Genomic DNA, 13,540 nt, shown 5'->3' on the forward strand with positions numbered 1-13,540 from the left:
TCCGCTTGTGGTAGATTTGTCAGTTATTTTTGATAAATAATCAGGATGAATACAACACCGTTGGTTTTGGGTCTTGTTTGTACTATCATGTCTTCTATTTTATTTGTTTCCGTATGGACACTTATTAACTTATTAGTCTTGTGTTAAAATTGCCCTCATGTTTCCATTGTCTCTCATCTAGCGTTGATGTTTGGGGAGTCCATGTTTGTGTTCATGTTCAGGTCTAGTCTTTGTCATGGTTTTGTATTTGTTTAATAAAGCTGCTCATAGGTTCGTCAAGCTCGATTATTACATTGACTGAACAGTAAGGGAAAGGGTTAACTGTAGGTATGTTACATTACTGGAAGTTCAATAAATAATTGAGAACGCTGTTAATATTTTTTTTTCAGGAATGTAATTTGAAGGGTCATTGTGTTTAATGTGGTACTGCAATCTAACCTTTATTTGAGCTGTGGTTTTAAAAGCAAGCAGGATATTGTGTAGCAACAGTTGACAGATGTGGAAGGAGCGTCTGATTGGACAGCTGTTTTAGACTCTGACCTCACAAGCATGAACTGTATTTGCTGCTCTCAGTTGTGAGTGAGAGAGAGAGGGAAAATGACACTGTTAAAGCTCTTGAATTTGCAACACATTCTTATGCTGTCTGTATTCACTGCAACAGGTGAGAGAAAAAGGCTTTACTAAGAGATGCTCAAGAAAAGCTCATTTTAGTAGTAAGAGAAGTAGTAGACATGCTGTGTTTTTTAACATTAACATTTTCTTAAACACTGTTAGTTATGATGGTTCTCTGGTAGTGGAGCATCTAGCATAGTAAAGTTGGTACTGGCTATATAGATACTTTCACAAAATAAATACATGAGCTGGACCACAAAACCAGTCATAAGGGTCAATTTTTCAAATTGAGATTTATACATCATGTGAAAGCTGAATAAATAGGCTTTCCATTGATGTATGATTTGTTATGATAGGACATATTTGGCTGAGATACAACTATTTGGAAATCTGGAATCTGAGGGTGCAAAAAAAAAATCTAAATATTGCGAAAATTGCCTTTAAGTTTCCAAATGAAGTTCTTAGTAATGCATTTTACTAATACAAAATTAAGTTTAATATATTTATAGTAGGACATTTCCAAAATATCTTCATGGAACATGATCTTTCCTAATGATTTTTGGCTAAAAAAAAAAAATCAGTAATTTTGACCCATACAATGTATTGTTTTGTGATCCATGGTCACATACGAGGTGATGTAACAGCTGCGACTGACTGATGTGCTCAAGTGCTTGTGTTTTTTATTGTTGAAATAAGCTCACACAGATCTTATTTTGCAGCTAATGGATATTATTTCCACACATGGAAACAGTGCATCTACAGCTCTCCTGATCTCAGTGACATGGAGTTCATTGAAGGCTTTTACTTCAATAAATATCCAGTCATTAAGTTCAACAGCACTGTGGGGATGTTCGAGGGGTTTTCAGATTTTGGAATACAAACTGCAGAATTGTGGAACAACAATACAGTAGTCTTACAGCAATTCAAGGCTGCAGTTGATACATACTGCAAGCCTAATGCTAAACCCTATGAAGCAGCTATCTATAGCAAAAAAGGTATGTGACGAGACTCATAACTCTTCTTTGGTAAAGCAGATTTAGAAAGTCTGTCATGTGACGACAGTACATACAGTAGGAAGTGATTTGGGATGTGGCTGTTGTTGTTTCAGAGCGGCCGACGGTGAAGCTCAGTTCAGTGATGCCAGGTGACAGCACACATCCAGCTCTGGTGAAGTGCAGCGCGTATGACTTCTACCCTCAACCAATCAAAGTCTACTGGCTGAAGGATGGTGTACAGGTGACTTCTGATGTGACCTCCACTGAGGAGCTCCCCAACGGAGACTGGTACTACCAGATCCACACCATGCTGGAATACACTCCCAAATCTGCTGAGAAGATCTCCTGCGTGGTGGAGCACGCCAGCTTCACCAGACCCATGATCTACGACTGGAGTAAGAGACAACACATGTCATGTTTACACTAATATAGCATCAGTTACACTTTGGTCTGAATACTCCATGCTGATTGGCTGGAAGTAAGGTCCCGCTTTGCGTTGTTCCACACATCATTTTCACCGTGTCCCTGACCTCACGTATTGAGAAAATGTTCCACATTTTCATCAGTCTGTTGGTTTTTAATTTTCATATTAAAAAAAGTGTGCATGCATTCTTTTGTCTTTTAATGCACAAGTAGTTCTAAGTCTGTTAAACCACCGTTTTATATCAATGTGGTGTTTATCAAAGCACTTACACACACATCACTCACAAAAAGAGATCAGAGATCACGACGCACACACAGAAACATTAAGGAGCACAGAAACTTGAAACGCGGCCCTGACTTGAATACATTTATTTAAATTATATCATTTTATACTCTACTTTATCTAAAATTCTGATTTAAAGCAGGTAGAATGCTACATCTAATAAGCTGAAATTGACAAAAATTACCACTGTTATCCTTCCAGTCAAATATGTCACTGTAAACATCAGTAGCAGCTTTAAGCTGTCAGTGCTGGTAAATGCCCATGGTATAAGCAGGATAATCCAAGGCTAGTGGTCCATTGTGTTAATAGAGTGATGTCTGTCCCTCACAGCCCCAGCGGCCCCTGAGTTTGAGTGGGATATTCAACTATTATTCATTATTGAATCTGCTGCACTGCTGCTGGGAATCATCATAGCTGCTTCTGGATACATTTACTTCAAGATAAAAACATCAGAACTGTAGAGGTGAGAGCAAGCCACTTATATAAATCTAGTCCAGTCATAGAAATTTAAACTATATACTTCTTATAGTAAAACTGTACTATAATATAATTAAATTATAAATATCATAGCACTTTTTAATTAATCACTCTTTTTATTTTGATAGAGAAGTTCCTAGTACTACGACAGTGATGGTAAGTTTGACATTTTACTCATATATTTGGATAACACCTTAGGATTTCTGTGCAATCAAACATTACCCCTACTTCATCTCTGTTGAACCATCAGCCTCAGTAACATGAATATAAATCACTTAAATGGCAGGTCCTCATACTGACTGAAAGGAGCCTCATCATGGAGAAGCACAAACATGACTATTACACATAGTCCAACTCTTCAATATAGCATTGTATCTGAGCCAATTCTCTAGCTAATATTTCAGCATCTTCAGGCAATATTGGCAGTAAATAATGTGATTGATTGAGGGACTCACACTCTTGAGTCTCGGGTCATGTTGTCTTAACAGTTTCTGCTCTTGCTCTTTCGACTATCTCAGTTCCCTCCATCGACCCTCTCTTCCCACTCTCCTTCTACATCTTAAACTCTTTCTGTCCTCATTCTTTTCTTCTCTGTGTTAGATAAATAAATGTATAAGTTTATAAATAGTGTTGTGTGTTTCACAATTATTGTCAAGTGTTCAGAAAATGGACTGCCTTGGGGAAGAAATTGTTCTTGTGCCTGGCTGTTCTGATGCTTAGTGCTCTGTAGCGTCAACCAGACTGTAACAGTTCAAAGAGAGAGTGGGCTGGGTCTAAGGGGTCCTAAGTAGAGCCCGAGCAATATGGGTTTTTGGGGGGCGATACCGATATTAGGGAGTAAAAAACGCTGATATCGCTATAATGGGTAATATTCTTTGGGCCCTATTTTAACGATCTAAATGCAAAGTGTAAAGCACATGGCGCAGGTGCACTCAGGGCATGTCCAAATCCACTTTTGCTATTTTAACGATTGAGAAATGGTTGGCACGCCCGGGTGCATGGTCTAAACAGGTTGTCCCTATTCACTTAATGAGTAATGGGTGTTTTTTGGGCTTAACGTGCAATAAACCAATCAGAGTCTCATCTTCCATTCCCCTATTTACATGGCGGAATTTGGCAAGCGTAAAGACAGAACGGGTCTCCGAGATGAAACAGAGCTGCTCGTGTGCAAGCAGATAGATACCCTAATTCTGATACATGCGATGACTATCCATTATGACATGTTGGCATATATATATATATATATATATATATATATATATATATATATATATATATATATGTATGTATTTAATGAGCCTACGAAAAATCCTTTAATTTTTAAAACCCTATCAAGTCGATTAACGCGGATACGCGTTTTGAGTCATTTTCTCCTGATAACCCCGAAAAGAAGTTAAATTACACTTTCAGTTTTAATCGTACAGATAAGAGCAATACATCAATCGAATCTGTAAAGGGTCTACTTTTTTTTGGATACAGACATAATAACAACAAAACTTTGTGCACTTATAAAATAAAGATAACAAACAAGGTGCGATGTCTGCAGCCTTTGTCTGCGCTGATCTTCTTTTACAAACACGTCATTTAAATGAACTGTAACTCTGTGAATACTCAACGAAAATACATGAGAGATATATCTATAGAAAGCTTGACATGTCCATTTTTAAACTAAACAAGTGCCGCCGAAAACAGATATTCTGTGATAAAGTAATCCATATGAAAACAACGCGATGTCTGTTTTTCACGTCTCCCTTCATTATATCTAATGTGACCACGCCCCCTCGTTGAACGCGCTATTCAGATTCAAACTGAAGCGCGCGGCTTGAATACGCCCATAACAGAAGAAAAAGCAGCAAGACTGTTCAAGTTCTTTTATTTTACTGTTTGCTTCGCGATGAGAGGAATAAGACATAAATCAACCCAAAAAGATGTGATGTGGTTGAGGATTTGAGAAATGGATTTCCTCAGAAAAAAAGAATGAAGCACTTTATTCAGCAGAGATCATAAACATGAGTAAGTCTCTTTTTATTTATTTATATACTTGTACTAGTTTTCACATAACGTGTAAACGTTTTACTAGTTAAACTTTTTCCAAACTATAATTCCTGACTAAATGTATAATCAAGTGAAACATTATGAAGTTTCAATAACAATATACAATACTATACCCTTCGAAAGCTTGATGTAAATAATATAAATGTAACAAATAGATAACTGTAACAAATGTTAAATCAATGCTTTTCTTTCAATTTATTCCCCCTAAAAACCCAGAAAAATATTCTCAGCTCTTTTCAACATTAATAATAATGATGATAATAATAACAACAAATGTTTTTTTTTTTTTTTTGTAGAAAATAAGATTGTTAAAAGGATTTCTGAAGGATTGTGTGACTGGAGTAAGCATGCCAAAAAATTTGTTTGAAAGTCAGCTTTGATTGTTTCTAATAAACTGTTTAACTGCTCCCCCAAGTGGATATTAAATTATGTTGTGGGATAATTAAATATATTCTTAATAAACTACAAACATAAAATTATATAGATTTATTTTGTTCTCACATTCTCTCTTGTAACTCCTTCCTCTCAGTGGCACAGATCACTGAATGGCTCATTATGAAGCTCATTATGCAGCTCATTATGTGGCTCATTATGTGGCTCATTATGCAGCCCTTTGTCTTCTCAGGTGTAAATCACAATGATATTCATGGTAGTTGACGCCTACTCGCATATGACTTTTACCAACAAAACGTGTCTTAGAAAATTTAAATCAATATATTGTTCTCTGTGAGTGAGTAAACAAGATGATTTTCACATCATTTAGAAAGAAAAATTCTAGGCTACAAGCTCCAGTTCTCAAAAGTCCCGGGAACCATTGTTCTTTATGTGTTTTTTTGCCTTATTCAAGCGTTTTAACATTTTTAGTTTTTCACTAACCACGCATAATATTTTTTTTCTCAAAAACACAATCATGTACATACATGCATTTCACATATTATTACAGCCCAGTTTGTGCTGATTACAGTGAGATTAGTCTTTACCCATTTAGATATTTATAAGAAACTGAAAAAAGCACAAATGTCAGGGCATGACAAAACTTCTCCAGGCCCCAAAAATACCCTTAGACTCCAGAGGGTTAATATTTGGCTTGTTTGTGTGCTGCTGTGCGTCCCTGTGTTTAATAAGCAGCGTGTAGGCGCGTTGTGGACCCGCCTATACTAACAAGTTCTTTAAATAACAAAGTAAAAACATTGCGCCAGACTTTAGACTAGGTCTGAGTTGGTCTATGGCACAGTCATAAAATAGCAATGTGCCAGCAATGCACCTGAACACACCTCTTTTTTAGACCAGCATGCCCATGGGTGCGAAAATGAGCACAAATGCATTTGCTAATTAAATGACGTGGCGCTGGATGGGAAAATGCAAACGGCGCCGGACTGAAACTAGCAAACACACTTGCGCTGTGCCTTGCGTTACATTGCGCCGGGTGAATTATAGGGCCCTAAGTGTATATTATAGTACAGTACCCGTCAAAAGTTTGGACACTTTTCCATTCATGTACAATCTTTTGACTGGTACTATATATAGAATACAGTATATACATAAACAGAATGTATATATTTAAAAGGCAATGATTTAAAGCTTAGGCTACAATATGTAACGAATGAATGGAATAAGCACAGCGCACTCACCAATCAAACAGCCTCAGCTCACACAGCGCATCTCAGTCTCTCAAAAACCAACCAGTTCTCTTTCAAGGGTAGACTAATAATCAGCTTAGATATGGATACATTTTCTACTTGGCCTACAATGTTTGCATCTTTATCTTTTGCTGGTTTGTGCGGCATAGCACATTTGTTTAGTGAAGTTCACTAAAACATTATAGACTCACTTAAAAAGTTCTGCGTAATAAAAATGTGCGCATTGAATTGATTCAGGCATGTTCAAATGATCACTAAACGTTTGTCATGACATCTCTCTGCTTGCATGATAAATATTATTTTAGAAATTAATAATTTTTTTTTTAATTATAATTTTTTTTAATTATTATAGTTTAACACAACATACTTGTTCAGTGATAACTATGAAAACATAGTAACTGTCTTATCAAGTAACTGTACGATGTTGAATCCGAATGCAGATACGACATATGTTGTGATTGTTACAGATACAAATACTGGCTGTTACATGAAAATGTAAATATCTAATGTCATAACTATAAAGTTTTTAAAATGTAAATATGTAATTTGTTGATATTGATAATTATTGATAAAAAACAACTATTTTATGTGTTTTCATTTACAATAGCATGAACCACGAGTAATCAAGTAATTTGTGTTTTTTTTTCTTTTTTAATAAAAAACCGACTAGTAGAAATCAGTCTTGCAACCCCTATACTGTACAACATTAATTCGTTTTTCATTATTGTAAGTGGTAAGTTTAAGGCTATCTAGGTGTATATGTAAATAAAACACAATCTAATCGGTAAAAATTAAATTATTACAGAACGCAGCAAGTGCACAGCTGGTCATGCACATCCTTTCCCGGAACAAAATTGAAACCTAAGCCAAGATGGAGAAACAGCTGATCATGGCTGTACAAGACAAGATAGACATTTTTTTAAATGAATCTATTAGCAGAGCTACCGCAAGGGATGTTTAATGCTGGAAATCCATTTATTCTTTGCTAAAACATCTGCGTCTTCATGGAGAGCAGGCCATGGTTGCCTAGCAACAGCAGACGCCACTGGAGCATGAGCATATAGCGCAGGCTACAGAGTGCTTTGGAAAAAAGGAGAAAGTGGCGCGCCTAGCGTTTTCCACATGTTTTCAGTTGAGACATCATGCAAATGTGGTTTTGTATTGAAGGAAAATAGTTTTTTTTTGTTTTTTTGCTGGACTCGTTCGAGACCAACGAGAACATTTGGCGAGTCCAATGACAAGTCCGTGTGCAAATGCAACGAGTCTGAGACAAGTCCGAGATGATAGAAAAATTTCTCTAGTCCGGACTCAAGTACTACAATCCTACCTCTCGCATAAGTCTCCTATGCTGGACCTATAATGTTTTTGGCTGGTTCTATGCTCAGAGCAACCACCTTACTGATGGTCTGGACTAAAAAGAGGCACCCCTTGAGCGGGGCTCCAGCACAGGTGGGTGGGTGAGCATGTAACCCTTTCCATATGTACTTATGTGTATTAAATTGCTGGTGGTTATGTGTCTACTAATAAGCTCTGTGAGTTTCCTTTGCAGTGCTCAATTACAGTGTTTACTAAACACTCGTCAGCACCAGCCATCCGGCTTCATGTTCCGGTATTAGGTGGCTGAGATCACAGGTTTCTGACGGAGTCTCCTTGATCATCAGGCCTGGGACAGCACTGCAGGGACCCTGAGGGGTCTCCTGGCCGGTTAGTTGTGCTGTCGCATCGAGCGGGAAGTGGAGGTGGCAGTTACAGAAGTCTTCTTGTATATGCTGCCTCAGGTGATGCTCCTCTCGCCAGAGGTTTGTAAAATTTGAGCTTGCCTCTCCCGTGTGATTCAGCGCCTCTGCGATGCTTAGGAACCTTTAAGTACACACGCTAAGCTTTGTGTACTTTCTCAAAACCACATGTTGGTCAGTGTGCACGTGAACGATTTGTGCACTTTCTAAAATTCACGTAAGTGGTAAGTGTGCACGCAAGACTCATTGCATTTTCTGAAATCCTGTACGATAAGGGTTACGCGCTCCGCTTCATTCCCTTTCTTGAGATGATTAGACCTTGGTTCCTTGGGCTCCATTCAGCCAGTGTGTATTTATTTATACACTTCAAGCATCACTTACCTCAACATGAGGGGCTATTTGGGTGATTCTTGTGGTAGTTTAGTAGCACTCCCCTTTTCCAAGAAGGGTCGCCTATGAGTGCGCTACTAGTCTCTTAGCTCAGAGTTCTCCTCTCATATGAGACTGAGTTCTCTATTTTTTCCCCAGAGCGCTCCACCATTAGTTCCACAGATCGAGTTGATGACTCTCAAACATACTGTTTTGAGATGCACCATTCCATCTATGAGCTGCTCTATCAGAGTGCCAAGAGAGCCCCTCCTTAGAACAGTATTTGAAAATCCATGCTATGGTAAGTGTGCACTTGAAGTCTTTGCAGACTCTAAATCCACACTGTGGTTTGCATGCTAGTATTCTGCGTTCTTTCTAAAATCCTATATGGTGAAGGCTTTGCGCGGTTGCTTCTTGCCCATTCTTGAGTTGGTAAAATCCCCATTCATCTTGGGCACCACTCCACCTATGTATCCTCGGATACCTATCTTATCAGGGTGTTGCTACTAGGGATCTGATGAGACTTGCTAAAGCAAGCGGTAGCCCCTGTGTGACAGGCAAGACTTGGTATAAAATGCTAAGTTCTCTTTTCTCTTCCGTATCCCTTTAAAGCCTTCAGCTCTACCATGGGCTGAGGCTCTAACAATTAAGTTGGGTGTGTACCTTAGGCCTTTGGCCGTAAGGGATACTGTCACAGACAGCCATCTAAATGTACCAGGGTCAACTCCCATGGAAATGGTGGAATTGGTACTTAGTGCTCGCCATGATTCTGGCCTGCACTCCCCTCAGCATGGCGGCATGGGTATACTGTTCCCCATAGCGCCCCCTAGAGTGCCTAGGGTGCCTGTTTATAGTCCTGCCGGTAGTGACGTCAGAGGCTGTCGCCGGCCAACTCATTGGTGTTTTTTCACTGTATGCTTCAGACATAGGTGTTCCCCCATAGCGCTTCCTAGAGGACGCAGTGTCTCGTTCCCTACTCAAGGAACATCTCGGTTACGTATGGTAACCCTCGTTCCCTGAAGGAGGAAACGGAGACGCCAAGTCGGTGACCGACGCAAAATGGGATATCGCTTTGATAGACCAATCTACTTTGAGTGTAAACTAAACGAGCCAATGCACATTGGCATGCAATTATTGCATCCAGCTGCCGCTGATCACAGTGTGAGTATAAGAAGGCAGCAGGTGCAATGCATACCAGGTTTTCGCTGAGGAGCCGAGCTGGGCTGTACAGCAACCATGGCAACGGGACGTGGCGTCTCCGTTCCCTCCTTCAGGGAACGAGGGTTGCCATACGTAACCGAGACGTTCCCTTTCATTCGGTCACTCGACGCCACGTCAGTGACCGACGCCAAATTGGATCTACCAAAGTAGTTCCGCTCACCATTGTCAAAGCACTACCTCACTGGTTGAGATTGGATATCACACTGGGAAAACGTACCCATTCCACTTGGGACAGGGACACTGCGGAAGCCCCATCCTTCCCGAAGGAGGTCTTGGGAGCAAATACACATATAGCATCCGTTTAGATGTATATGAAGAAATTTGAGGTGATTAAAACTCTCTTGGGAAGGCAGAAGTCTGCCGGGGAAACACGGGTTCTAACGCTATACCGTGGACTATACACGTTTGAGTACCACTTAGGTTTCAGTACGGAACCCAGCCTTCCATGGTTCTCACGGATTCATCATGTGAAGGCCTGGCGCCGGACGTTCTGCTGCGTCCATTTGCCTAGGGTGATGGAGGATCTCAACAGGGTCTACAGTACGGACACTCTGGAGCAGTTTAAGCAAGCCGACACTAACCAGGGCCTCTCAGTGCCACTACCCGTTTGAGGTGAGAACACAGGAGGATACCGGCTCTACACAAAAGCTATAGAACCTAGTGAACGTGTTGGGGGTCGCCCAGCCCACAGCTCTACAGATATCTGTCAGCGAGGCGCCACAAGCCAGCGCCCAGGAGGATGCAACACTTCTAGTTGAGTGAGCTCGCAACCTGATCGGGCAGGGCACACCCTGAGCCTGATAAGCCAGGGCTATGGCAACCACAATCCAGTGGGCCATCCTCTGCTTAGAGACAGCACTCCTCTTCTGCCGGCCTCCGTAACAGACAAAGAGCTGGTCTGAGGTCCTGAAGCTTTGTGTCCGGTCTACGTAGCACCTCAATGCTCGGATGGGACAGAGCAAAGCCAGGGCTGGGTCTGCCTCCTCCAGGGGCAGCGCTTGCAGGTTCACCACTTGGTCTTTGAAGGGTGCAGTGGGAACCTTGGGCACGTATCCAGGCCGGGGCCTCAGGATTACCTGGGAGTTAGCCGGCCCAAACTCTAGGCACGAATCGTCGACCGAAAATGCATGCAGGTCCCCTACCCTCTTGATGGAGGCCAGTGCAAGCAGGAGCAGAGCTTTCAATGAAAGAAACTTTAGTTCAACTGAATGCAAAGGCTCGAATGGGCCCTGCTGTAGTGATTTAAGCACTAGAGTCAGGTCCCAAGAGGGTATAGAGGGGGGCCGGGAAGGATTTAACCTCCTAGCCCCTCTAAGAAACCTGATGATGAGGTCATGCTTACCCGAAGACTTCCCATTCACGGGGTCGTGGTACGCAGCAATAGCGGCAACCTGGACTTTAAAGGTGGAGGGAGACAGCCTTCGCTCCAACTCTTGCTGCAAAAAGGAAAGCATGACCGCAATCAGGCACCTTCGGGGGTCTTCTCTGTGAGAAGAACACCAGTCGACGAACAGGTTCCACTTCAAGGCGTAAGCGTGTCTCGTAGATGGTGCTCTTGCAGAAGTGATGGTGTTCACTACCTCTTGGGGTAGGTCACCTAGAACCTCCGCGTCCCGTCCAGGGACCAGAATTGGAGTTTCCAAAGGCCTGGACGCGGGTGCCAAATGGTGCCCCGTCTCTGAGTCAGTAGATCCTTCCTCAGAGGAATCGGCCACGGAGGGGCTGACGAGAGGAGCACTAGTTCGGGAAACCAGCTCGTCGGCTGTACAGTTGAGCAGGCCCGGAATGTGAACAGCACAAAGTGACCTCAGAACCTTCTGACTCCAAAGGAGGTGGTGATGGGCGAGTTGTGTCGGTTGATGTACTCAACGGTCACTGTGTTGTCCATTCAGATCAGCACATGCTTGCCTCATAAAAGACCTTTGAGACGGTTCAAGGTAAGGTGCACTGCTAACAACTCTAGGCAATTGATGTGCCACTGCAGTTGCGGGCCCGTCCAAACCCCTGAGACTGATTGCCCGTCGTACGTGGCCCCCCAGCCGGTGGTGTAGGCATCCCTGTAAACCACAGCATGCCTGGAGATCTGCTCTAGGGCCACCCCTGCCCGGAGAAACACAAGATCTGACCACAGGGTGAGGGTTTGGCGACAGGCCGGTGTAACTTGGACCCGGTGAGTGCCGCGCTTCCACGCCCACCTTGGGACTCGTCCATAAAGCCAGTGCTGGAGAGGTCTCATATGTAACAGGCCGAGTGGTGTAAGTGCCACCGCAGCCGCCATATGCCCCAGGACCCTATGAAAAAGTCTCAGTGGGACCGCTGTCCTGCCCTTGAACGTATTCAAGCAGGCTAGCACCGTACCTCTGTGAGGCGTGCTGTCTGTTCGACCGAGTCCAACTCCATACCAAGAAAAGAGATTCTCTGCCTCGGCAAGAGTTTGCTCTTTTCCCAGTTGACCCGAAGGCCCAACAGGCTCAGGTGCCAGAGCACCAAATCCCTGTGCTCGCACAACTGATCCCGAGATTGTGCTAGTATCAGCCAATCGTCAAGATAGTTGAGAATGTGAACACCCTGCTCTCTGAGGGAAACAAGAGCTGCCTCCGTGACTTTCGTGAAGACACGGGGAGACAGGGACAAGCTGAAGGGCAGGACCTTGTACTGATATGCCCGTCCTTAGAACGCAAACCTCAGAAAGGGTCTGTGGCGCGGAAGGATGGATACATGAAAGTACGCGTCCTTCAGGTCGATCGCTGCAAACCAATCTTGGGGACGGACTCAACCGAAAATGCGTTTCTGCGTCAATATCTTGAACGAGGGCCCGATTCAAAACTCGCAGATCCAAGACCGATCGTAACCCACAGCCTTTTTTTGGGTACAATGAAGTAAGGGCTTTAAAACCCTGTCCTCATATTGGCTGGAGGGACCGGCTCTATCGCGTCCTCTGCCAGTAGGACTGCGATCTCTTCACTGTAGTGAAGCGGATACTGTGGAATTTGGGGGGACGCCGGGCGAACTGAATCGCATAGCTGAGGCTGATGGTCCGCAGAAGCCAGCGAGACGGGCTGGGAAGCGCCGACCAGGCAGCTTCCCCGCAAACCGCATAGGCACTGCCGGTCAGACCATACAAGTGCCTACAGACCCGGGAAGGAAGTACCGGGTCTCCATGACAGGAGGAGGCGGACTTAGGAAACAACTGCATCGCTACCGCCCGAGGTGAGGGAGGAGGAGCCCACCGGCCGGTTTCTGGCAGTAAAAGGTGCCATCCATGACTTGGTGAGCTCATCATGCACCTTCGGTCGGGGGGAGGCCCACTGGGTACCGCTGGTATGCTCCTTGAAGAGGGCCCAGCGTATTCTGTGGGTTACTCCACTGGATCAGAGGTGCAGGAGGAGCGGTGGTCCCAAGAGGGTTGGTTCCCTGCGGGGTTTGCCACCACTGTGACCCTCAAACCACCCGCGCTACTGCCGGAAGTGAAACTCATCTGTTGGCCGCCAGAACAAGCCCCAGTTTGCGGCAATGGGACTCCGCCCCCCTGAAGGTATCGGAGCCTGGTTTGCAGCTCCGAGATGGTCATTTTCCCGCAATGAGAACATGACGCATCCACGAAAGTCACCTCAATGTGCTTAAAGCCTAGGCACGTGAGGCAGTGATCGTGACCAGCACCTGGTGCCAGGTAACGACCTGATCCAGAAACGCACGGGGTGAAATGGCATCCTTATAAGGACGATTCAT

General features: G+C 43.3%; 1 protein-coding gene across 1 annotated transcript; it reads left to right on the forward strand.

The window, feature by feature from the left end:
- Positions 1 to 555: 555 nt before the first annotated feature.
- LOC132139575 (H-2 class II histocompatibility antigen, E-S beta chain-like) lies at positions 556 to 3,152 on the forward strand. Its single transcript, XM_059548043.1, has 6 exons — positions 556 to 661; positions 1,332 to 1,607; positions 1,721 to 2,002; positions 2,644 to 2,776; positions 2,919 to 2,946; positions 3,077 to 3,152. The coding sequence occupies exons 1-4, from the start codon at positions 598 to 600 to the stop codon at positions 2,772 to 2,774; spliced, it is 753 nt and encodes a 250-aa protein (XP_059404026.1). The 5' UTR covers positions 556 to 597; the 3' UTR covers positions 2,775 to 2,776; positions 2,919 to 2,946; positions 3,077 to 3,152.
- The last annotated feature ends 10,388 nt before the right edge of the window (positions 3,153 to 13,540 follow it).

Source organism: Carassius carassius, chromosome 1, assembly GCF_963082965.1.
Source record: "Carassius carassius chromosome 1, fCarCar2.1, whole genome shotgun sequence".
Lineage (NCBI taxonomy): Eukaryota > Metazoa > Chordata > Actinopteri > Cypriniformes > Cyprinidae > Carassius > Carassius carassius.

Excerpts from the sequence above, each read along its gene's own strand:
- LOC132139575 (XM_059548043.1), top strand. The coding sequence starts at position 598 with ATGACACTGTTAAAGCTCTTGAATTTGCAACACATTCTTATGCTGTCT. Across the intron at positions 662-1,331 it reads GTCTGTATTCACTGCAACAG|CTAATGGATATTATTTCCAC; the intron begins GTGAGAGAAAAA and ends CTTATTTTGCAG. Across the intron at positions 2,003-2,643 it reads ACCCATGATCTACGACTGGA|CCCCAGCGGCCCCTGAGTTT; the intron begins GTAAGAGACAAC and ends TGTCCCTCACAG.